Source organism: Dendrobates tinctorius, unplaced genomic scaffold (assembly GCF_039654945.1).
Source record: "Dendrobates tinctorius isolate UK_male_01 unplaced genomic scaffold, ASM3965494v1 ptg000086l, whole genome shotgun sequence".
Lineage (NCBI taxonomy): Eukaryota > Metazoa > Chordata > Amphibia > Anura > Dendrobatidae > Dendrobates > Dendrobates tinctorius.
The window spans coordinates 68483110-68509442 of NW_027361754.1; the positions used below are offsets into that span (position 1 = coordinate 68483110).

The 26333-nt window shown below is 42.6% G+C and overlaps 1 protein-coding gene across 1 annotated transcript; it reads right to left on the minus strand.

Annotated features, from left to right (window-relative positions):
- Positions 1-24887, minus strand: LOC141098121 (olfactory receptor 5AR1-like). The gene is made up of 3 exons (XM_073585689.1): positions 24789-24887; positions 7369-7459; positions 1-896 (listed from the first exon to the last, which is right to left on the minus strand). The coding sequence occupies exons 1-3, from the start codon at positions 24885-24887 to the stop codon at positions 1-3; spliced, it is 1086 nt and encodes a 361-aa protein (XP_073441790.1).
- Positions 24888-26333: the final 1446 nt, after the last annotated feature.

Genomic DNA, 26333 nt, shown 5'->3' on the forward strand with positions numbered 1-26333 from the left:
TTAATATTGAAAAAGAACTTTTTCATGGACTATTTTTCTAGCCGCCGCCTTGAAATCATTATTTCTGAGACTATAAATAAAAGGGTTTAACAGTGGTGCGATCACTGTATACATGATCGCAACCAATCGGTCGAGTTCCATAATATAATTCGATCTTGGTTTTAGATATATAAAAATTCCAGATCCATAAAAAATTGTAACCACAGTAAAGTGGGATACGCAAGTTGAAAAGGCTTTCCAGCGTCCGGAGCAGGAATGGATCTTTAGTATGGTGTGGATGATATTGACGTAAGAGATCATGGTTAATAACAGAGACCCCATGGTCACAAAACCACCAATAACAAATGTTGCAAGTTCGTTGATCCAGGTATCCACGTTTGCTAAAGCAAGTAAAGGAGGGATATCACAAAAGAAATAATTGATCGTATTTGGACCACAAAAAGGTAGGGTAAATGTAAGGGTTGTGTGTATGATAGAGTTTACTACCCCAATAAACCGTGACCCCAAAATATACTTCACACACGACTCTTTATTCATAATTATAGCATATTGAAGGGGACGACAAATGGCATTATACCGATCGTACGCCATTGCCGCCAGAATGTAACACTCTGTACTGCCTAGTAACATGAGAAAGTACAACTGTACGGCACAACCGTAGTAGGAGATCGTCTTGTATTCCGAAAGAAAATCGGACAGCATGTTGGGTACTGTGATGGAAATGTAACATATGTCAAGAAAAGAAAAGTTGGCAAGAAAAAAATACATAGGAGTGTGAAGATTTGGGCTGTATCTGTAAGCAACAATAATACACAGATTTCCCAGCACAGCAATGACATAAATAGAGAGGAACATCACAAAAAATATAATTTGTAGACTAGGAACATCAGAAAGTCCTACAAGAGTGAACACTTTTGGTATAGTACAGTTTTTTATGGAAATGTAATTTTTCAGATGCTTCAGGATTCATCTGTATAAGAAAAAGAAATACATGTACAAAAATAATGTTATTTATACATACATGCAGACAGGGACATTGATAAACCAATGAAAGCGCTGGTGCTTGGGCTGTATCACACATACGCTTGTAATACAGTAAAATACCTGCTTGGTGAAAGTGTAAGGTCACAAATTGCAAAAAAGGGAAATATAAAAGCCCACAAATTAATAGATATAGAATCAGTGATAACAAATAACTATAGTTTAAGTTATGAATAAACGCAGGAAATTATTAATGACATAAAGAGCAATTTTATAAGTCACAAGATAGGACAATACATTATACATTAATGAGAAATGATAAAGGAAATGACCAAATAAATACTGACAAGTGGATCAACAAAACAGAACAAAAGAGCACCAGCCTCCACATTAGACCTCGACACAGTTTTCGCACTATGGCTTCATCAGAAGGTACTGAGAGTGCGGAGCCTTGAATCTACAAATACAAATGAAGCATGACTAATCAAATCTTCTAATCATGCCTACCTGGGAATGATTGACAGCCATATATAATATTCGTTATGGTAGGACCACTATTCAGGCTGCCAATAATGCCAGAGAGATTTGATTCGAAGATCAGCGGCAGGACTAGTTGGTATGGAGCAGTTCTGATTCATTAGCATATGCAACTCTGCAGATTAAAAGTTCATTGTTCAAAGATTATATCAGTGATATGGAACATCAAGCATTTTATCATAATATAATAAAAACATAAAATTTTTCACCCATTTTACCTTAGTAGTGGTTGGGAATAGTCAGGGGAGCTGACAGGTTCCTTTTAAGAATGTAATCCTGATTTTTAAATTGTTGGCTTATCCATCAACTGTTTGACGAGACCTCTGTTAAGGACCACTATGGCTTCAACAGTAAAATCACACTGACAGATTACAATAGAATAGATAGAATAGATATATACACATAGAATGCATATATACGTATATATATATACGTATATATATATACGTATATATACGTATATATACGTATATATATATATATATATACGTATATATATATATAGATGTCAGTGACACACACACACATATATATATATATATATATATATACGTATATATATATATATATATATACGTATATATATATATAGATGTCAGTGACACACACACACATATATATGTACTTATATTGAATAGAGAGATAGATAGAAGAAAAGCCAGTAATAAATCTGCCGGGTTCTGTAAAATCACTGTAGGAGTCGGCAGGATAGAAGAGATGGTTTACATACAGTAAAGACAAATGGAATAAGTAGATAAATAGATTTCAGTGCCAAATACAATTTGTACAGTGTGTGTGCAAATTACTGGACATGATTTTAATTAATAAAAGATTATTTTTCTGAAAAAAAATGGTGAGGGCTCCCTCGCAATTTTCTTAATCAGCAGAAAGCCGACGGCTTGGGGCAGATGTTTTTAGCCTGGGAAGGAGGTAATACTCATGGAGCTTCCCAAGCTATTAATATCATCTCACAGGTGTATACTTAGCCTTTACTGGCTATTGAAATGGGGCACCCCCCCAAAAAATGACGGGTCCTTCTATAATTAGTAGCCAGCAAAGGCTATGGAGACAGCTGCGGGCTGATATTAATAGCCTAGGAAGAGGCCATGCCCCCCGGCTAAAAACATCAGCTCTCTGCCGCCCCAGAAAAGGTGCATCACTAAGATGCGCCAATTCTAAAACTTAGTCTTGCTTTTCCTACTTACCCTGTAGAGGTGGGGCAATAGTTGTGGGGGTTCATGTCACCTTTGTGACATTAAGCCCAGAGGTTAGCAATGGAGCGGTGTCAAAAAGACACCCCTATTACAAACCCCATAGTCAAATTGTAAAGAAAACACTGACCCCTAGTAAAAAATCATTTAATTTAAATAAAGACACATACACCATCTAATATTTTTAATTAAACCATACTTACGACCTCACATATTCCCCCGATGCCCTCAATCTCCTGTAATAAAAGTAAAATAACAAACCAACAATATACTGTTGGGCCACGGCCAGATAAGGATAATTTTTTTTAACTTTTTTTGTACTGAATGGGATGGTGGCTCATATAGGGGCAGCATGGGAGCTCATATGGAGGCAGGATGGTAGCTCACATGGGGGCAGGTTAGGAGAACATATGGCTGGAGCCAGGAATGAGACACAAGTTGGACATGATGGGGAATATTATTATCGTAGAGGCTAATTAAGGGATATTATTACTGCAGGGATGTATTTTATTTTGGAGGATACTGTACAGAGCAACACTGTCACCTTTTTTTGGTGTGGTGTAGAAGTTGGGAAAAAATTAAGTAATGTGATCTGCAAGCGGGTCTTTATATAGCTGTGTTATTTCCTCCAGAGATGAATCCTGAAATAAGAAGTGATGGAGGTCTGTGCTGGATGAAGATGAAAGCGAAGATGGAGGACTTCACCTAGAGATGTCACTGGTGAGTCAGTGTATTACATGTACATGCACAGTATACACTGTATATTATATACAGAGCTCCTGTGTACAATGTCATCAGTGATCACTATGTTACCTGTATACTGACACTGTATACACAGCTCCTGTGTATATTGTCACTGGTGATCACTGTATTACCTGTACACTGACACTGTATACAGATCTACTATATACAATGTCAATGGTGATCACTGTATTACTTGTACACTGACACTATATACAGAGCTCCTGTGTACAATTTTACCAGTGATCACTGTACTACCTGTACACTGACACTGTATACAGAGCTCCTTTGTATAATGTCACTGGTGATCACTGTATTATCTGTACACTGACAATATATATACAGAGCTCCTGTGTATAATATCACCAGTGATCACTGTATTACTTGTACACTGACACTGTATACAGAGGTCCTGGGTATAATGTCACTGGTGGTCCCTGTATTACCTGTACACTGACACTGCATACAGATCTCCTGTGTATAATGTCACTGGTGATCACTGTATTAACTGTACACTGACACTACATACAGAGCTCCTGTGTTTATAAGGTCACCCATGATCACTGTATCACCTGTGCACTAACACTGTACACTAAGTACAGAAATCCTGTGTATAATGCCACTTATGGTGATATTAGCATTGTGGTTTTTTATTGATCAGTATTGCAGTAACGGTCACTATGTGGTGGTACTATGTGATCTGGTCATGGTGTGATGGTATTTGTTAATTGTATGTGCTATTATTCGGAAACTGTGGTCGTAACATGTGGTCTGGTCATGGTGTGGAGGCATTTGTCCCTTGTATGTGATATTATTGGCCATTTTAAAAATTGAAAAATAAATAAAAATCTACCTAGAGTATTGGATATTTTAGCAAATGTTTAATAAGATCCAGCAGAGTAAAACCTGGCCAAAAGAGTCTACAAAAGCTGCTGGCTATGTATGTGATCTGGTGATGGGAACTGTTAATGTGTGATTGGTGAGGACGTGGTGCAGAAGTGGAGTTTTTACAAGAGAGGGTGATGGGACTGTAGAAGGTTCAAGAGGTGGAGGTGGAGCTGGGGTGGAGGCTGGGCAGAGTGTCAAGGGGCACAGAAAATGTTGCCAGTATAGGGCCCCGAAATTCCTAGTGGCAGCCCTGCTGTACAACATCATGTCAAGGAACAGTGAACATTTGGGCTGGATACAATATCATAAACTATTATCAATTCTTCATAGTAAAAGGGAGGAACGTGATATGATATGTTGCTAGCAAGAGCAAGTCATGGGTTTAAAGTTTGAGGATGTTAGACTCAAATTATTAGAACCTTTGATAAATGACTTTGTTTTGTATGTGCAAGACTGAAACAGGCCTATTAACACTTACCCAGAGATGAGGAGGGGTAGCACGTCCTAATTTTAGAATCCGCAGCGCAACAGCAATTCTAATAGGCTGTAAGCAACTGCACTTTACTGGACATGCAAGAAAAGAGCAGATAGCTAGATTCAATCCAGTTAGTTGAATCCCATTAGTTAATGCAGAACTCCGTTAAAAAATTTCCATCGCGTAAATCAATGCACGAAAAAGGTAGCAGGTAGAAAGCAATGCTTGGAATACATGCATCAGTATGGTTCTCCCTATTTGGGGAAATATGTATCCAGAGAAAATATGTGATTATAAGGCACCGTTATCCTGGGGATGACATGCAGCTTTGAAACAAAATTTATTTATGAACGGAGAAATAAAATAATTCCAAAAAGTAGCAAGTTTTGGAGATGAAGGAAAGAAGTCTTCTATACATAACAAGAAAATAGGGCTTATGGGTTATGGAAATAGAGGCAATAGGAACACCGAAATTGTGGAAAGGTCTAGAGAGGATTTAGAGGACATTCTATTGTGGCAAATGTTGACACATTGGAAAATTAAATGAAAAGCAGTCCTTTATTTATCTCATAAGTCAGAATATTTGAGATCACAAATATCTCAAGCTTCATTAAATCTATGAGACGGGATGTGGCTGAGACAGGACTCAACGTGTCTAAAAAGCCTGAGAATAAATTAAGATTCTATAAAAAGGTGATTTATGTTTTATACATTGTTTGTAAATGAATTAATTAATAAGCAAGAAATAAGAAATGTCTAAAGATATAAAATGGTAATGATCAACGATCAGAAACATTACAGACAAAACGTGTTTTAATATATCTCATAGAATTCACACGGTATGGGTGAGACCGAGGTGTTCAGTGCAGCAGTAAACAGTATAGAGATGTGTGAATCGATTTGAAGTTGCCATTAATTTTTACATAAATTCAGCCTCCACTTGGTTTATAAAGGAATGAGTTAAAAAACCTTATATTCACCTCTCCTTGGCCCTCCTCATACCAGTCCCACCACCGGTCCTCCATTAGGCTCTTCTGTCTTCTATCTTCACCCACTTTCTGATGTTTCTTCCATTCACTATGGACCACGCCATCACATGGGACGCAACATATATCAATGATGTGTATCGCAACCCACGTGACAGCAGTCAGTGCAAAGCATTCCAGTAATCTGGGACCTAGTGAAAGGAAGATACAACTGAAAGTGGCCGGAACGAAGATAGAAGACGGTACAGCAGATTGGTGGACCTGCAGGAGAAGGACAAGTACAAGGAGGGCCAAATAAAGGTGAGCATGAGGTTTTTTTTCTTTTATACCCCTTCTCCACCAATTGAATGTGCATAAAATGCACTTAATTAGAATCAAATTCCCATCCGGAATTGAGTGAATCTGCCTGAATGAAATTTCGAGAGATTGGCTCAGCTCTAGGATATACTCATGTAACTAGAACAACAGGAATCTCATGGTTAATCAAAGGAACACATAAGGGGGTTGAGAATGCAGGGCATGAAATAAAATGGTGCATTCAATGAAATCATGAACCTTTCAACTGACCACTGCAGCAGATGAGACGCCTTAGAGGTCAGGTGACCGAAGAAATGCGTTGTCTGCTTCCTATTCCTGTGCTGAAGAGCAGGAAGTAAAAGCTGGTGAATAAAAGTTTCTTTTATTATTCTACATCACCTTCTCTGACTTGTCCTTCATTTTCTAATACATTGTTTGGGGAAGGCATATGACCCCTTTAAATTGATCAATTCTTTAAATGGATAAATCAAATGTATAGGTCCGTAATACCCACTTCTCTTAATATCTGCCTAAATTATGTTATCTCAATAGGATTTTCTTGAATGCAGCAAGTTCCTCCAATGATTGTAATGTGGATCAATAACCTTTGTAAAGTTCAACTATTTCTTGTAGATGATATATATGACTTCTGTTCTTGCTACTGGTATGACAACCTAGTATAATGTTGGAGCACCAACCTAATGTGTATAAGACCAGTTATCTAGGAAATATGGGCACACAGGTTTCCATTCCTCATGTCAGCTTGTCTACCTGCTGCTCTCTTGTTCCTCCTTGTATAATCTTATTGTTATTTTCTCTCCCATTACCTGTGCATAATATCGTAATTACTGTATTGGCATGCACTAGGGACTCGTTACTTTACATAAAGAAAATATTATTAACAGAGATGGTATTTTTAACATTTACCTATTATATCTCTTTTGAAAGTATTCAAAGTGTCTGTTCATCAAAAAGAAAAAAGTGTTTTCCTAGTGCCACCAACGGGAATCTATTAGCTGTTCGACAGCCACAACACATGCAGCCGCAGGAACTAAAACATATTTTTCGAGCACGCCGAAGACACTCGGTTAGCACACAAGCATGCTGAAATAACACCTTTTTGGACACGTTTGCTCATCACTAGAATCTATTCTATAAGTCAAAGCCAGACCCATTAAAGATTTCCACTTTCAAAAAAGTAGTTCCCAAATAATTGCAGGCAATTAAAGCAACCAGAGCAGATAGTACTCACCCTCCTTGGGTCCATTATCTGCTATCCACTGCTGCACCAGTCTTAGTGTGTTGGCTGCAGCAGTGAAGTCAGGATACAGTACTAACTTTGTCTAACACCAGATGTAAAGGGATTAAACTTTCTTTTTAACAAATGTAGGATCTGGTTATAATCATCTAATCTTCATCTGGCCCTACAAAACTTTTGGTCAAGAGGCCACCACTATCTCTTGGCTCTAAGTAAGGGTTTTTTTCGACTACATTCAAGGTGCTGGATTACAAATAATTCCTAGAAGATGGTTTAGATGTATTAAAAGAGTTATCTAGGACTTCCATATTGATGACTGCTCCATTAGCTAGGTATTCAATATCAGATCGGTGCAGATTTGACCCTCATAACCCCCACAAATCAGCTGATCAGCTGCTATCTGTTTTGGAGGAGGCTGAATGAAACCAATGTATAGAGTCGGAATAGCATCGCTTGTTACTCGTTGCTTTGCTTAGTGGCTGCCCCTGGGTACTGCACCTTATGTCTTATTTAAGTGAATGGGTGCATCATCAGAGAGCAGACACTAAACCTTGTATGGAGTCATGCTGCTCCAGCTTTGTGCATTTTTTACAAACCAGCATCCGGTGGAGCAGAAACGACTGATCAATGAGGGTGATAGGTGGTATACTCTTCACCTCCTGCTTTTTTATGTTAGTCCCGGAGAACCTCTTTAACTTTCTATATCACTGCACTAAAAGTCCTCCAAGGTTGATGCTTTGTTCAAAGGACCTGCAAACTATACTCAATGGGTCCAATTCATTATTGCATTTCCGCCAATTTTTTTACATAAATACCTCTCAGTTAGCAGCTTTTTGACTTAAACTGATCCAAAAAGTTGCGCCTTTTTTCCAGTTGTCGTTTGCTGTTTAATTTTTTCAATTTTTATGTCAATGTGGCTTTCCAAATGTTTTAGACTGAAATGCAACTTTTTAAAAAAGCTGCAAATTTTACCGTAACTCTACTCCAGTCCCCTTGTAGAGTGATTTTATGTACGTCAGTTTAAAAGTATTTTAAATTTTTAATTTTTTGAAATTTTTAAAGGGACTTTTAGGGGACTTTTTGAAATTCAAAAGTCACAGAAAACAGTTAAATAAAGAAACAAAAACAATTTTGAGCAGTGCAGAAAAATTAATGAATTGTGTGTGCAATTTTGATGAATTTGGCACAAAAAAAAACTATTTGTGAAAACCACAAGTCAAAAAAGAGAAGTGATTCAAGAAAAATGCAAATGATGAATCAGGCTATATGGATGACTGGTGGATGCTGCATTCACACTATCCATGTTTCGGTCAGTGAAACGTACAATGGAAAGATTTATACATCTTCAGTGGGTTGGGCTCGCTGCTACAAACACTGATGCAAGAAATACTGACCACAATGTAAAAAAGTGACCACAAAATGAAAAATTCCAGGATCTGGACTAACCATTTGGGCAGTGAAAGAGGGAGTTACAACAAAAAATAAAATTCAGGATGTGCAAAAAAGTAGACAAAAACAAATTAAATGTAACCGTTCTATATTTTCTATAGTGGTTGGAAATACCTTAAGAAAAGAAAATCAGTATACAGTATACAGTGGGGAAAAAATATATTTAGACAGCCACAAATTGCGCAAGTTCTCCCATTTAAAAATTAAACAGGCATTCATCTTATGGTAGTCATGTAATATCACAATAGAGAATTTAATAGTCCTAGCTAAAAAGATGTAGTTTAAAAGCTTTTAATTGTGGAAGTTGAGTGATTCTGATTGTTTGGCATAGTGCATTCCAATGAAGCAGCATGAGAAAAGTCCTGGAGATGAGATTGGAAGGTTAGGATCATCACATCGGAAGGTTAGGATCATCGCATCCTTCTTTTGTGTCACTTATATACCAATAATTAATTTATCTCTATGTTAAATAATTAGCATTTTGTACTTAGTTTTGTTGCATGAGCAACTTCAATGAGAAATAATCCTTAGTATTTAACATTTAATTTAAACTTCACTTTTGGGCATCAATGGACTATGCATTCCAAGGTAGTGATTTTTTTTTACAGGGCAATTTTCTAGCTTTTCGCTTTTTCCTCTCATTCCTTCTAGAGCCATAATTTTTTTCATTTTTCCATCCACATTACCTTATGAGTAGTGTTGAGCGATACCACCCGATATTGAAAAATATCGGATCGGATTGGATCGGCCGATATGAAAAAAGTATCGGGTATCGCCGATACTTCCGATCCCGGAAGTCCCATTCAAGTCAATGGAACAGAAATTACTACTAGTAATGGGAATGTGGACAGAGCAGGAGACATTGCCGGACACACATCAGGGGATCAACTGACATGAATGAGCCCCAGGAACACAGGAACAAGTGTTGTGAGTTCATTTTCCCCTTCACTACTGAGGCCCGATGAACTCCCTCTTCTGGTAAAGAAAGGTAGTGAGCCTGATTATCAAGCACCTGAGCCTAATGATGATGACTGGCTGAGTGGAGTTACTGACTGGATATAAGGCCGCTGACGCCCTTCTGCCCTGCGGGCGATTTCTCTGTGGGATCCTTGGAGACCAGTCTGAATTCCTGCTCTTCTAAAGCTAAGTTTTCTGCTTTGCCTTTTACATTTGTGCTTTGACTTTGTTTTTGCTTTGTTTTTCTGGATTTCTGCCATTCCCTGCTGGGGTGAGCTGAATTCCTTTAGCTCTGTCTTCAGAAAGTACCTGAGTGCTGATATAGCTTTTGAAGCCTAGCTGCTTCAGGGTCTTTTTCCATATCAGCCTGTTGGCTTATGTCTTTGATAGGGTTTTGGCAGATTGCAGACAGCAACCTTCCTTTCCTGTCCTGTTTAGTTAGCTTGGGCCCCATTGTTTGCTCAGCCTATCTTTCTGTCTGTGTGAGTGTTTTTTCATCTTGCTTCACCGTCATTATATGTTGGGGGCTGCCTTTTACTTTGGGGTCTGCTCTGGGGCAGTTTAGATTTCCTTTTCTGTCTTTAGGCTATTTAGCTCTCCGGCTGTGATCGAGGGGTCTAGGGCACCGTAGGAATCCCCCACGGCTACTGCTAGTTGTGTTGATAGGTTCAGGGGTCTGCAATCTGATAGTTGCCAACTTCTCTGGTTTTCTGGACGTAGCTTCTATTTTTGTGTCTGCCTCCTATGGTCACTCTTTCATAACAGAATCACCCGCCGTACCGCAGATCCTAGGGTACTCAATAGCAGGAAAGAATTGTAAAAAAAAAAAAAAAAAGTATGTATATTTTTTCCTCTATATCTCTGAGGCCGTAGGGGGAATTTTTTTTTTCTCTCAATGGAGATAAAGCAATTGTCTGATCGTGTGGAGCAGCTCGCTGCAGAAGTGCGGGGAATTTCCGCCTACCTTGCTCATTCACATGCTGCTGAACCAAAGATTCCTGCACCTGATGTGTTTTTTGGGGATCGGTCTAAATTTTTGAATTTCAAAAATAATTGTAAATTATTTTTTGCTTTGAAGCCTAACTCGTCAGGGAGCTCTGCACAGCAGGTTAAAATTGTCATCTCTTTGCTGCGTGACGATCCCCAGGATTGGGCGTTTTCTTTGAAACCAGATGATCCTATTCTGACTAATGTGAATGCATTTTTTCAAGCCTTAGGGTTGTTGTATGACGAACCTAATGCCATTGATCAGGCTGAAAAGACCCTGCTGGCATTGAACCAGGGTCGAGATTCTGCAGAATTGTACTGTCAAAAATTCCGAAAGTGGGCGGTACTTACTACCTGGAATGATAATGCCTTGGCTGCTCTCTTTCGGAAGGGTTTGTCAGAAGCCGTCAAAGATACTATGGTGGGATTTCCTGTTCCCTCTGGTCTTGACGATTCTATGTCATTAGCCATTCAGGTTGATCGGCGTTTGCGCGAACGCAAAACTGCACGAGAGGTGTTGCCACCTGTTGAACAAATGTCTGAACCTATGCAATGTGATAGAGTTTTGTCCAGAGAGCAGGGTCAGGAGTTCAGAAGGCGTAATAAGTTGTGTTTTTTCTGTGGAGATGCCTCGCATATTATTTCTGTCTGTCCTAAACGAGAGAAACGCTTTACACACACGTTTTCTGTTGGTGGTGTTCAACCTAAGTTTCTTCTGGCTATTACTCTGATCTGCTCCCTGTCCACATTTTCCGCCAAGGCTTTTGTGGATTCGGGAGCAGCCCTAAACCTAATGGACTTGGATTTTGCTAAACGTTGTGGATTTCCGATGACACCTCTGCAGACGCCTATCCCTTTCAGGGGGATTGATGCTACTCCTTTGGCGAAAAATAAACCTCAGTTTTGGACCCAGGTGGTAATGCGGGTCGCCCCAGACCATCAAGAAAATTGCAGATTTTTGGTGTTGCATAATCTGAATGATACCATTGTTCTGGGGTTTCCCTGGCTACAAATTCATAATCCAGTTTTGGATTGGAAATCTGTGTCTGTGGTGAGTTGGGGTTGTCGGTGTGCCTTTAGTGAGGCTCCGGTGTTTTCTACCTCTCCTCAGTCGCATGATGTTCCTGATTATTTGGCGGACTTTTATGATGTATTTAGTGAGAATGAGTCTGCGTCTCTGCCTCCTCATAGGAGTTATGACTGTGCAATTGAACTAAGCCCGGGGTGTAAATTTCCCAAGGGTTGGCTCTTCAATTTATCTGTACCCGAGCACGAGGCTATGCGATCCTATATTAAGGAGGCGTTGGAGAAGGGTCACATTAGACCATCCTCGTCACCCTTAGGTGCCTTTTTTTTTTTTGTAGCCAAAAAGGATGGATCATTAAGACCTTGTATTGATTATCGTGCCCTCAACAAAATTACTGTTAAATATCAGTATCCGTTACCCCTGATTTCGGATCTATTTTCTAGAGTTAAAGGTGCTTGCTGGTTTACCAAGCTTGACCTCAGGGGGCGTATAATCTTATTCGAATTAAGCATGGGGATGAATGGAAGACGGCGTTTAATACTCCGGAGGGACATTTTGAGTACCTGGTGATGCCTTTTGGGCTCACTAATGCCCCTTCTGTCTTCCAGTGCTTCATGAGCGATATTTTCCGAGATTTTGTCGATAAATTTTTGATTATCTATCTGGATGATATTTTGATCTTCTCCAAGGATTGGGATTGGAACATATTCGGACTGTGTTCCGGATCTTGAGGGAGAATTCCCTGTATGTCAAAGGATTTAAATGCCTTTTTGGAGTACAGAGGATTTCTTTTTTGGGATTTATTTTGTCTCCGTCAACTATTGAAATGGACCCGGCCAAGGTACAGGCCATTTACGATTGGGTTCAGCCCACTTCTTTGAAGGCCCTCCAGAAGTTTTTGGGTTTTGCTAATTTTTATCGGAAATTTATAGCAAAATTTTCTAGTATTGCCAAGCCTTTGACTGATTTGACTAAGAAGGATGCTGATGTGTTAAATTGGTCTCCGGAGGCTGTTTCTTCCATTCAGAAGCTGAAGCGAAGATTCACCTTCGCCCCGGTTTTGCGGCAACCTGATGTCTCACTTACGTTCCAGGTAGAGGTGGATGCTTCTGAGATTGGTGCAGGAGCTGTTTTGTCCCAAAAGGATCCTGTAACATCTAAAATGAATCCCTGTGTCTTCTTTTCCCGAAAGTTCTCTCCATCTGAACGTAATTATGATGTGGGGAATCGGGAACTGTTGGCCATGAAATGGGCATTTGAGGAAACTAGGATTGCTTGTATTAAACTCTGAAAAAACTAGGATTGCCATTGATTTGCATTGGACTCGTTACTGTGCGAGTAATCGCTTGGAAACTCGCAGAGTACTGACTCCTGCGAGTCCCCTACTACTCTCAGAGTAACGAGTCCTAACGAGTAGATTCGCCCATCCCTATTCAGTTGTCCTTCTCCTCTGCTTTTCACCCTCAGACCAATGGGCAGACAGAGAGAACAAACCAGACCTTGGAGTCATATTTGAGATGTTTTATTTCCGCTGATCAGGATGATTGGGTTTCATTTTTGCCCTTGGCCGAATTTGCTTTAAATAATAGAGCTAGTTCTGCCACTTTGATGTCACCTTTTTTTTGTAACTTTGGGTTTCATCCTCGATTTTCTTCAGGGCAGGTGGAGCCCTCTGCCTGCCCAGGTGTTGACACTGTGATGGAGAGAATGCACCAGATCTGGAACCAAGTGGTGGATAAGTTATCTCTCTCCCAGGAAAAGGCCCAGCGGTTTTCCAACCGACATAGGACCATCGGTCCCCAGTTTAAGTTTGGTGATATGGTGTGGTTATCATCAAAAAATATTGCTATGAAGGTGGCTTCTCCTAAGTTTAAGCCTAGATTTATTGGACCTTACAAGATTTTGGAGATTATTAATCCGGTCTCTTTTCGTTTGGCTCTTCCTGTCACTTTTAAAATCCATAATGTGTTCCATAAGTCTTTGTTGAAGAGGTTTGTTGAACCTGTTGTTCCGGGGGTGGCACCTCCAGACCCTGTATTGGTCGAAGGTAACATGGAATATGAGGTAGAGAAAATACTGGATTCCCGTCTGGCTAGACGGAGACTCCAGTATTTGGTTAAGTGGAAGGGTTATGGTCAGGAGGATAATTCCTGGGTCTCTGCCTCTGATATTCATGCCAAAAGATTGGTGCGTGCCTTTCATCGGGCTCACCCTGATCGCCCTGGTGGCGTGGTTGAGGGTTCGGTGACCCCTCCTCTAGGGGGAGGTACTGTTGTGAGTTCATTTTCCCCTTCACTACTGAGGCCCGATGAACTCCCTCTTCTGGTAAAGAAAGGTAGTGAGCCTGATTATCAAGCACCTGAGCCTAATGATGATGACTGGCTGAGTGGAGTTACTGACTGGATATAAGGCCGCCGACGCCCTTCTGCCCTGCGGGTCATTTCTCTGTGGGATCCTTGGAGACCAGTCTGAATTCCTGCTCTTCTAAAGCTAAGTTTTCTGCTTTGCCTTTTGCATTTGTGCTTTGACTTTGTTTTTGCTTTGTTTTTCTGGATTTCTGCCATTCCCTGCTGGGGTGAGCTGAATTCCTTTAGCTCTGTCTTCAGAAAGTACCTGAGTGCTGATATAGCTTTTGAAGCCTAGCTGCTTCAGGGTCTTTTTCCATATCAGCCTGTTGGCTTATGTCTTTGATAGGGTTTTGGCAGATTGCAGACAGCAACCTTCCTTTCCTGTCCTGTTTAGTTAGCTTAGGCCCCATCGTTTGCTCAGCCTATCTTTCTGTCTGTGTGAGTGTTTTTTCATCTTGCTTCACCGTCATTATATGTTGGGGGCTGCCTTTTACTTTGGGGTCTGCTCTGGGGCAGTTTAGATTTCCTTTTCTGTCTTTAGGCTATTTAGCTCTCCGGCTGTGATAGAGGGGTCTAGTGCACCGTAGGAACCCCCCACGGCTACTGCTAGTTGTGTTGATAGGTTCAGGGGTCTGCAATCTGATAGTTGCCAAGTTCTCTGGTTTTCTGGACGTAGCTTCTATTTTTGTGTCTGCCTCCTACTGTCACTCTTTCATAACAAACAAGTGTGGATTGTGCAGACGCCACTTCAGAGCAGCAACTGGCTGGGTTGGAGGCCAGGGGAAATACTAGAGCCAGTGGAGCCAGAGGCCTAAGTGGAGCACGGTTAAAAATCAGTAGTAGTTCGATTGTGGAGGGAGCAGGAGACTTTGCCGTCCACACAGCAGGGGAGCAGATGGTGTTACTGAACCCCACTAACACAGGAGCTAGTGTTTTTCTCTGTCCAGACGGCACTTCTGAGCGACAACTGGCTGTGTTGGCTACCACAGTTCAGGTGGTAGAAACATGAACACAACAGGAGACCTGGATACTGTTGCCAACTAATTATTTATTCTGGTAGAGGACTGGCAAATTTTGGCGAGATCCAGGCCTTGTTCATTTTCAGAAAAGTAAGCCAGTCAATGTTATCGGAGGATAGTCGCGTGCGACGGTCTGTTAGTACACCACCTGCGGCACTAAAGACGCGTTCCGATAATACACTGGCAGCAGGGCAAGCCAGCACCTCCAATGCATACTGGCTAAGCTCTGGCCATGTATCCAGCTTTGAGACCCAAAACTTGAAGGGGGAAGAGCCATCTTGGAGTACACTGACAGGGCAAGACATGTAGTCTGTCACCATCTGACGGAAACGTTGCCTCCTGCTGACTGGAGCCGTCTGTGATGATAGACATTTGTGGCGGACACACAAAACTTTGCCACGTTTGGGCCATAGTGGTCTTGCCTTGTGCTGAGGCGCTGCCTCTGCTCCCTCTTTGTGCCGAGCTTCCTCCACTGCCTCGACGCACAGAGCTGCTTTGTAAAGCACTAGCAGCACTGCTGTCGGTTGGAATGGAGAACATGATGGACTGCACCAGTGTGTCTTGGTACTCCCGCAGTTTACACTCAACGGTGGTATGAGGCTTTGTAAGTTGTCCCGGTAGCGAGGATCTAGGAGGGTGTGCACCCAATAATCAGTCGTGTTGAGAATGTGGGCGATGCGGTGGTCATTTCTCAGGCACTGCAGCATGAAATCAACCATGTGCTGCAGACTCCCAACTAACAAAGAAACGCTGTCCCCTGCTTGAGTCGTCATCTCTGCCTGCTCTGCATCACCCCACCCTCGCTGTACATACTGACTAGAGCATTGTGTACCTCCCTCCTCTGGAGAGATGTCTTCCTCCTCCATTGACTCCTCCTCACAAAGTGTCCCCTGCCTAGGCATTTGTGAGGAACCACGTAGCACAGACTGTCCAGAAGCAGATGGCATTTGTGACTCCACATCCTCCACCTCTTCCAAAACCTCCTCCCTTAGTGCTTGCAGTGTTTTTTGAAGCAGGCAGATAAGGGGGACAGTCATTCTGACTAGTGCATCATCTGCACTCGCCATCTGCGTGGAATCATCGGTCATGCAAAACGAGGCAATTGTCCTTCATAGAGGCCCACTCAGTGGTGCTGAAGTGTGACCGGCGCACAGTGCGACTTTTTTGCGCCTGATGCAGCTGGTACTCCATGACTGCTGCCTGCTGCTCACACAACCGCTCCAACATATGTAACGTTGAATTCCACCTGGTGGGTAGGTCACATATGATGAGATGTTCCCTAAGGCATAATCGGCGCTGCACAGCAGCAAGGTGCGATCTTGCCGTGCTGGAACGCCGCAAGTGAGCGCACTCTATGCGGACCTGGTGCAGCAGTGCATCAAGATCCGGATAGTCCCTCAGAAAGCTCTGCATGACCAAGTTCAGCACATGTGCCAGACATGGGATGTGAGTGAGGTTGCCTAGGCAAAGAGCTGCCACCAGATTTCGGCCATTGTCACACACTACCAAACCCGGCTGGAGATTCGCTGGCACAAACCACACATCGCTCTCCTGCTTGATGGCATTCCAGAGCTCCTGCACTGTGTGGCTTCGATTCCCCAAAGAAATTAATTTGAGTACGGTCTGTTGATGTTTGGCCACGGCTGTGCTCATATTGGTCGTAACAGGCACCTGCAGCGCTGTTTCTGAGGAACTTGAGTGGGAGGAGGAGTCAATGTGTAGAGACTGGATTCCTGAAATCCGTGGAATTGGCAGAACACGTACAGCGCCACTCTCCAGATCTGTACCCGGCTCCACAAGATTGACCCAATGCGCACTGAGGGAAAGGTATCGTCCCTGTCCATGGTTACTGGTCCACGCATCGGTGGTCAGGTGGACCTTGCTACTGACGGCGTTTAGAAGCGCATGCTTTATTTTTCCCTCCACATGTTTTTGCAGGGCAGGGACGGCTTGACTGCTGAAATAAAAGTGGCTGGGCACGGTGTATTGTGGGACTGCCAATGCCATGAAGTTCCAGAAGGTGTCAGTCTCCACCAGCCTGAATGAGAGCATTTCAAGGGCCTGTAGTTTGGCAATGCCAACATTCAGAGCGTGTGTTCGGGGATGGTTTGCCGAGTATGACGACCTTTTATCCCATGCCTGTGCTACCGATGGCTGTAGAATGGCCTGGGAGTGTGAGGCTGACTGGGAACGTGGTGCTGTGGGTGGAATGTCACTGGGTCTCCGGACAACAGTGCCAAAGGTTGTTCCTTGGCGATCCTGTGAGGATGCCGAACCAGCTGTGTGTGAGCTGGAGGAAGAGGCCCCAACACGAGCTGAAGAGGTGGTAGGTGGTGTTGTACGTTGGCCTATGTCTTCAGTGTGTCTGTGTAACTCCACCTCGTGCTTGGTCCGCACATGTTTCCCCATATTTGTGGTATTGAGGTTGCTGACTTTTTTCCCTTTTTTAACTTTCTGATGACACAGCTTGCATTTGACAAAGCAAATGTCATCTGCAACTGTGTCAAAAAAGAACCACGCACTGCAAGTCTTGGGAGCGCTCGTTTTGGCTTTTGAAGGAGGAATGCTCCTAACGGGTGCCAAAGTGGAGGCTACAGGCAACCAAGTCTGCCCCCTCCCTCTCCCTCCTGTTTTGGCCGTTCGGGGAATCTCTTCCTCAGAGCTGCTCCCACCACCTTCCTGTTCCTCACGCCATGATGGGTCAAGGACCTCATCATCTACACACCCCTCTTCAAACACCTGCTTCTCCTGGGTTGTCTCGCCAGCACCGTACACACCAGAAAGTGGCACCTGAGTCTCGTCATCATCTGATGCATACTGAGGTGTCTGACCATAGGCACTGGCCCACCCGCCTCTTCAGATTCAGAAGGACAAAGAAGTTGCGCATCACTGCATACTCCCTCTTCTTCACATTCTTGAATGCTGCTTGGCTGGCCCCCTCTTTCCAAGCCAACAGATTCAGAGAACAGAAGTAGAGACTGTGATGGCTCCTGTCCAGGGCTCTCTGACTGCCTGGGCATTTTGGCAGGTGGTGAAGAGACAGATGTTTGCTCTTCAGTGCTCTGGCCCTGAGAGGACGTGGAAGTCATTGAAGTCGATGCGTTAGCTGCCATCCATCCGACAACGGCTTCAATTTGTTCCTCCCGCAGCAGTGGGGTACGGCGAGGTCCTACAAAGCTGCGCATAAAGGACTGTTGACTGGTAAAACTGGGGGATGCTGACTCACTGGTGCCAGCAGCAGGCATAGAATCCCCACGTCCTCTCCCTGCAGAATGCCCACGTCCTCTCCCTGCAGAATCCCCACGTCCTCTCCCTGCTGAAACTCCACACCCATGTGCCTTACGCCCTGCCTTCTTCATCTTGCTAGACTGATAAAGATAGGCAGAAAAGTACAAAGGGGGGGCTTAGTGTGCTTATTCCTGAACAGCTGGTAACAGGTATAAGAAACACTACTTTTATGAAGTGTGCGTGTGGACTACACTTTAATAGGAGCTAATGTGGCCTACACAACTGTGAAATGGAGTGTTTGGTGAACTTTATTTTGTTTGTTTTTTTTAAAAAAGCTAAAAGGATGTGACCAAAGATTTGAAAGCGATAGTATCACTAACTTTTTGGAGCTATTACAATGCAGGAAAGTAACCTACAATGCAAAAGATGAGGCTCCAAAAAATAGGGTAATACTAATCTGGCTGCAGATGAATGGCACAAGCCAGAAAAAAGGCTGCTCTATCTACTCCTATATAGTGTTTGCAACCAACCATTGTAGATGGATACGGATGGATGCACACTAATAGGAGAATGAAGAATGAGCTGCAATAAAAGAAAAAATGTGTGAGGCAGTGACGCACGCTGAGCGGCCTACAACCAGACGTAGCTGCAGGACACACTACTCAGCGTGAGCTGCACTCACACACAGTCAGAGACCTCTCAGACAGCCGTGAGCAGTGCAGATAAATGGGCACTAGCACTGAAAGGCTGCAGAGAGGGTCCGCTGTCTACTCCTATAGTGTTTGCAACCACCGTATATGGATACAGATGGATGCACACTAATAGGAGAATAAAAAATGAGCTGCAATAAAAGAAAAATATGTGTGAGGCAGTGACGCACACTGAGCAGCCTACAACCAGACATAGCTGAAGGACACACTACTCAGCTTGAGCTGCACTCACACACAGTCAGAGACCTCTCAGACAGCCGTGAACAGTGCAGCAAACTGGGCAGTAGCACTGAAAGGCTGCAGAGAGTCTCCGCTGTCTACTCCTATAGTGTTTGCAACCACCGTATATGGATACGGATGGATGCACAGTGCACACTAATAGGAGAATGAAAAATGAGCAGCAAAAAATGAAAAATATGTATGAGGCAGTGACACGCTGAGCGTCCTACAACCAGACGTGGCTGCAGGACACACTACTCAGCGTGAGCTGCACTCACACAGACCTTGCAGACAGCTGTGAACACTGCTGCAAGGCAAAAGAAAGCTACACTTATTGAGAATGTAGCCTGGGTAAAGCACAATGGGATTTGTAAAATCGCTCTCTAACTGTCCCTCACAGTCTTGAACAGCAGCCAGTCCCTAACTGAATTCACAGCAGAGTGAACCAGAAATGGCGGCTGCGGCGGCTTTTATAGTGCATCATGACATCATTTCAGCAGCCAATCACAGCCATGCCATTAGTTAACATGCCTACATGCCTAACAGGATGTGCCCACACTTCTGAGGATTGTCATTGGCTGAATGAAATCAAACTGGCTCTTAGCATTATGGGAACTTCCGATTCCAGTATTCGATATGATAAAAGTATCGGAACTCAGTATCGGAATTCCGATACAGTGAATATCGGCCGATACCCGATACTTGCGGTGTCGGAATGCTCAACACTACTTATGAGTAGTGTTGAGCATTCCGATACCGCAAGTATCGGGTATCGGCCGATACTTGCTGTATCGGAATTCCGATACCGACTTCCGATATTTTTTCAATATCGGAATTCGGCATCGGAATCGGAAGTTCAGTTGATTGACGGCCTGACGTCATCATGATGCGCGGTGTGTGCGCATCATGATGCGCCGTCATTTCGGGCCTTCCGGGGGTCTCTGCCGGCCTGCCGGGGGGCTGTGCCGGCCTGCCGGGGGGCTGTGTGGACTGCCCGGGGTCTGTACCGGCCTGCCGGGGGGCTGTGCCGGCCTGCCGGTGGTCTGTGCACCCTGTGGGGGTCTGTACCGGCCTGCCGGGGGGCTGTGCCGGCCTGCCGGGGGGCTGTGCTGATGTCCGGGGGTCTGTGCAAGCATCGTCCGATGGGACTAAAAGTCCCATCGGGCGATGCCTGCTACCATGACAGTGATTGACACATTAGCCAATGATGGGACAGTAGTAGTCCCATCATCCGGCTAATGTGTTAAATGTTAAAAAAAAAAAAAATACTACATACATACTACATGCATGCTACATACATACTACATGCATGCTACATACATACTACATGCATGCTACATACATACTACATGCTACATACATACTACATATATACTACATTCATACTACATACTACATATATACTACATACATACTACATACATACTACATGCATGCTACATACATACTACATGCATGCTACATACATACTACATGCATGCTACATACATACTACATATATACTACATACATACTGCATGCTACATACATACTACATACATACTACATGCATGCTACATACATACTACATGCATGCTACATACATACTACATGCATGCTACATACATACTACATGCATGCTACATACATACTACATGCATGCTACATACATACTACATACATGCTACATACATACTGCATGCTACATACATACTACATACATACTACATGCATGCTACATACATACTACATGCTACATACATACTACATACATGCTACATACATACTGCATGCTACATACATACTACATACATACTACATGCATGCTACATACATACTACATGCTACATACATACTACATACATGCTACATACATACTGCATGCTACATACATACTACATACATACTACATGCATGCTACATACATACTACATACATACTACATACATACTACATACATGCTACATACATACTGCATGCTACATACATACTACATACATACTACATACATACTACATGCATGCTACATACATACTACATATATACTACATGCATGCTACATACATACTACATGCTACATACATACTACATATATACTACATTCATACTACATACTACATATATACTACATACATACTACATACATACTACATGCATACCACATATATACTACATACATACAATACATTCATACAATACATACATAGACATACAGTACATATAACATAGAGTAACATACTTACCAATACTTGTCACATTGTTCCCCGAAGCCATTGTCTTTTCCGGGATAAATATTAACATAACAAACCACAAAAATACTCACCCACGATCCGAAGCAGTCCACGAGTGTGTCCCACGACGATCTTGGGTAGAGAACTGCAGCATCAGATGATGCTGCCGTTCTCTACGGGCTGCAGGAATCCAATGACGGAAGGTAGGTATCCTTCCGCACTGTATTCCTCCGCCACTTAAAAAAAAAAAGTCCCTAGTCTCACTTTATGCCATTGCTGTGTGGGAATTTCCCACACAGCAATGGCATAAAGTGAGACTAGGGACTTTTTTTTTTTTAAGTGGCGGAGGAATACAGTGCGGAAGGATACCTACCTTCCGTCATTGGATTCCTGCAGCCCGTAGAGAACGGCAGCATCATCTGATGCTGCCGTTCTCTACCCAAGATCGTCGTGGGACACACTCGTGGACTGCTTCGGATCGTGGGTGAGTATTTTTGTGGTTTGTTATGTTAATATTTATCCCGGAAAAGACAATGGCTTCGGGGAACAATGTGACAAGTATTGGTAAGTATGTTACTCTATGTTATATGTACTGTATGTCTATGTATGTATTGTATGAATGTATTGTATGTATGTAGTATATATGTGGTATGCATGTAGTATGTATGTAGTATGTATGTAGCATGCATGTAGTATGTATGTAGCATGCATGTAGTATGTATGTAGTATGTATGTAGTATATATGTAGTATGTAGTATGAATGTAGTATATATGTAGTATGTATGTAGCATGTAGTATGTAGCATGCATGTAGTATGTATGTAGCATGTAGTATGTATGTAGCATGCATGTAGTATATATGTAGTATGTATGTAGCATGTAGTATGTATGTAGCATGCATGTAGTATATATGTAGTATGTAGCATGTAGTATGTATGTAGCATGCATGTAGTATGTAGCATGTAGTATGTATGTAGCATGCATGTAGTATATATGTAGTATGTATGTAGCATGTAGTATGTATGTAGCATGCATGTAGTATATATGTAGTATGTAGCATGTAGTATGTATGTAGCATGCATGTAGTATGTAGCATGTAGTATGTATGTAGCATGCATGTAGTATATATGTGTTATGTATGTAGCATGTAGCATGCATGTAGCATGCATGTAGTATGTATGTAGTATATATGTGGTATGTATGTAGCATGCAGTATGTATGTAGCATGCATGTAGTATATATGTAGTATGTATGTTGCATGTAGTATTTATGTAGTATGAATGTAGCATGTATGTAGTATGTAGTATGAATGTAGCATGTATGTAGTATGTAGTATGAATGTAGCATGTATGTAGCATGCATGTTGTATGTATGTAGCATGTAATTTTTTTTTTTTTTTACATTTAACACATTAGCCGGATGATGGGACTACTACTGTCCCATCATTGACTAATGTGTCAATCACTGTCATGGTAGCAGGCATCGCCCGATGGGACTTGTAGTCCCATCGGACGATGCCTGCACAGACCCCCGGAGCCTGCACAGACCACCGGCAGGCCGGCACAGCCCCCCGGCAGGCCGGCACAGCCCCCCAGAGCCTGCACAGCCCCCCGGCAGGCCGGCACAGCCCCCCGGCAGGCCGGCACAGCCCCCCGGAGCCTGCACAGACCACCGGCAGGCCGGCACAGACCACCGGAGCCTGCACAGACCCCCTGGCAGGCCGGCACAGCCCCCCGAAAGGCCCGTACAGACCCCAGAGAGGCTGTACAAGGGCAGGAAAGGGTTTTTCTTATTCCGATACCGGAAGTCCCATAGACTTGAATGGGACTTCCGGTATCGGAATCGGCGATACCGATACTTTTTTTAAAGATCGGCCGATACCATCCGATACGATACTTTGAAGTATCGGACGGTATCGCTCAACTCTACTTATGAGGGTTATTTATGCAGGACAAGTTGTACTTTTACATAGTTTTGAATGACATCATTCGTTTTATCATGAAATGCACTGGATAGCGTGAAAAAAAATCAGATAACATGCCAATAAGCTCGTAAAATGATGCCCCCTCCCCACCAGCAAGCATTAAATGTCGCTGTCAGAAACTGACAGCAGCATTTAGCAAGTTAACAGTTGCAGGCAGAGCGCCACTCCACCTGTGGCAGTTAGAAGCACATGTGGAGGGAAAGATGTGGGCTCGGCATCAAAGTCAGGGATACGATATATGATGCAAATGTTTGGCATATGTTGTGTAGGGATTAATATCCAAAACATAACACAGGGCAATTTGTCAATACTATACACCTTTAATTTTTCCATATAATGTGAATTACCATTTTCCATGTTAACTATCTCCCAAACCTGTTTGCAAAACTGATGGTAAATGGCCCAGTTTATCAGCCCACCCTCTATAATCATACTGCTGTTATCAATCCAGCAAACAGTTTTCACACAAAATGTCATGTTTTTATGAATTATTTCCATCATTAAAAGTTATCACCTATTGTCCCACTGGAATGGAGCAGCGTGACTGGACATGACCACCACCACCACTTTATTTATTCTCTAGGGCACGAAGCAACCAAACAGTGCTTAGCTTTTGCAGCAGCCCCATAACGAATTAATTGAACGTGGGCACTTATGCACCTCACCACCCTACTCCGATGGAGCTCAAATCTCAAGATCGGTTGGGGTGCCAGTGATTCGACACGTGCAGATCCACAAACTATCACCTATCTCATTGCTGGGACCCCCACCAGGCGCAAAGCCTCACCAAAATGGAGCAGTGTGGCCAGACGTGACAATCATAACTCTATTTTCTATGTGGCCGAGTGCAGCGTTAAGCTTTTTCCAGCAGTCCTGTAAAATGCCCAAGCGAGCTAGTCGAACAACGGTCGCCACTCGGTCTGGCATCCTACAGGCAAGGTATGTTCCAGTCCCAGTGTGCTGCTGTGTATGTGATGCTTCCCATTTACTTCTGGTCCACAGGCCCCTTCTGACTCTAGAAATTCTTCTTCTGAAACCAGGACAGCAATTAATCCAGATGACACAAGGTCCATAGAAAACAAACTTTTACTTTGTGAATGGCAAATATGTACAGTATTTACATGCAGAGGATAAGGCCCAATGGGTTGTCATCTTTCCAACAGGCACAGATACAACTTTATCCCTGGTTCTCGGTATATGTGGCATATCTCTCTCACTGGCTTTTCTAGCCCTAGGGAATCTTCCTCACCTCTAGCAGTATTTCCGGATTGCAATACCTTCCCCCCCATGTAGTCTGGGTCCATCTTTCTCTGTAGCTTCATAAGCTGAGTGTGCCTCTGGTGCTCAAAGTCCAACTCGATGTTGACCCAGGCCATTTAGACAGAATCACATGAAAAGATATTTGCGGGGATTCTCTGTATTAGACCCACACTGTCCCTAAGTCTCCTAGGCCTGCTATTTCACTCACTGCTGTCCACACATTGACTGAACCTGTCACTTCCTTGTCTTGCCACTAACACTCAGTCCCCCCTCCCAAACTCGGCCAGCCACTACAGTTAACCCTGTCCCAGCTAACTGCAGCTCCAGTGGGTATCATACCTTTATCACATACATGGCATCCAATACATTTAACCCTTGAATGTCAGAGAGCAATCCATCAGCTTCTGCCACTGTTACAGTATGATGGAGAAAGAATGGAGCATTGGCGCACATGTACTGTCACCACACAACTGGGATATGGTCCGTTTCTCAAAATTGACCTGCACCAATCCACAGATTATGACTTATCCGCTGTAAAAGTAATAACTTTTTATAAGTAACTAAAAGCAGTCATGACATTTTCTTTTTTCTTGTTACTTGTCCAATTTTTTGCGGAAATGTTGCCCTCTAGTATCTATTCTCCTGTTTTTCATATTTTTCCTAACCTTTGATGAGTCAGCAAATTCAGACTAAAGCAGAACGGAAATTGACTCTTTCCTATAAATTTGTTCAGATTTTTTTTTAAATCTTTTTTGTTTTCCTGTTTTTCATATAGTCTTTTACAATTGACGGTTAAAATGACACAGAAGGTGACACTCAGAAATTCATAAGAAAACCACAGATTCTGTATAATTGAGGGTCAAAGTTCTTTCAGTAACGGGAAATTGCATGTATCAAATGAAATTCAAATTATTCCATTTTATGATGTGAGAGCACTGGAGGAAGTAACGTATCACCAGCAAACAATGTAAATCTCTATTCTTGTTATCTACCTATTCGGCACAGTGTGAAATCTGCATTATTCTCACACTATTTCTCAAACCATTAGTGCACCATACAGTTCTTGCACCAAGAAAAAATAGCTCTCAAAAAGGGCATATATCTTTTTGTTCTCAGTGAGGTTTTACAGCAGCTGAGCAATGTAATATAAAGAAAATGTCAATGAACCGGCCGATGTAATACACATTCCAGCTGCTGCGTGACCTCTTTGAAAAAGCAAAGAAAAAGGGAAGGAGCAACTTCCTGGTGTGTGATGACTTATGCCCGTCTGCTTTCAAATAGTCACAGGATATTTTGTTCACTTCTAATATTTTAGCGAGTCAGTCACTGGGTCACTCATGCTTGACGTATATGCATACCCTTGAGGTAATTTTTTTATTACACATATCAATGTATTTTGGAGTTGGGTTTCATTAAAAATGTACTAGTTGGGTTTCAAATCCGTTCAATTTCCTGTTCATTGCTGGCTGCAGTATGAGTCCACTGGGAAACAGTCAGTCAGTTCATTCTGGAGGAAGAGTTTTTAGCTCTTGTAGGGCTCATTCAGACATCAGTTTTACATG

Excerpts from the sequence above, each read along its gene's own strand:
- LOC141098121 (XM_073585689.1), bottom strand. The coding sequence starts at position 24,887 with ATGGCCTGGGTCAACATCGAGTTGGACTTTGAGCACCAGAGGCACACT. Across the intron at positions 7,460-24,788 it reads CAGACTACATGGGGGGGAAG|ACAAAGTTAGTACTGTATCC; the intron begins GTATTGCAATCC and ends ATCTGGTGTTAG. Across the intron at positions 897-7,368 it reads AGATAATGGACCCAAGGAGG|GACTTTCTGATGTTCCTAGT; the intron begins GTGAGTACTATC and ends TCACTCTTGTAG.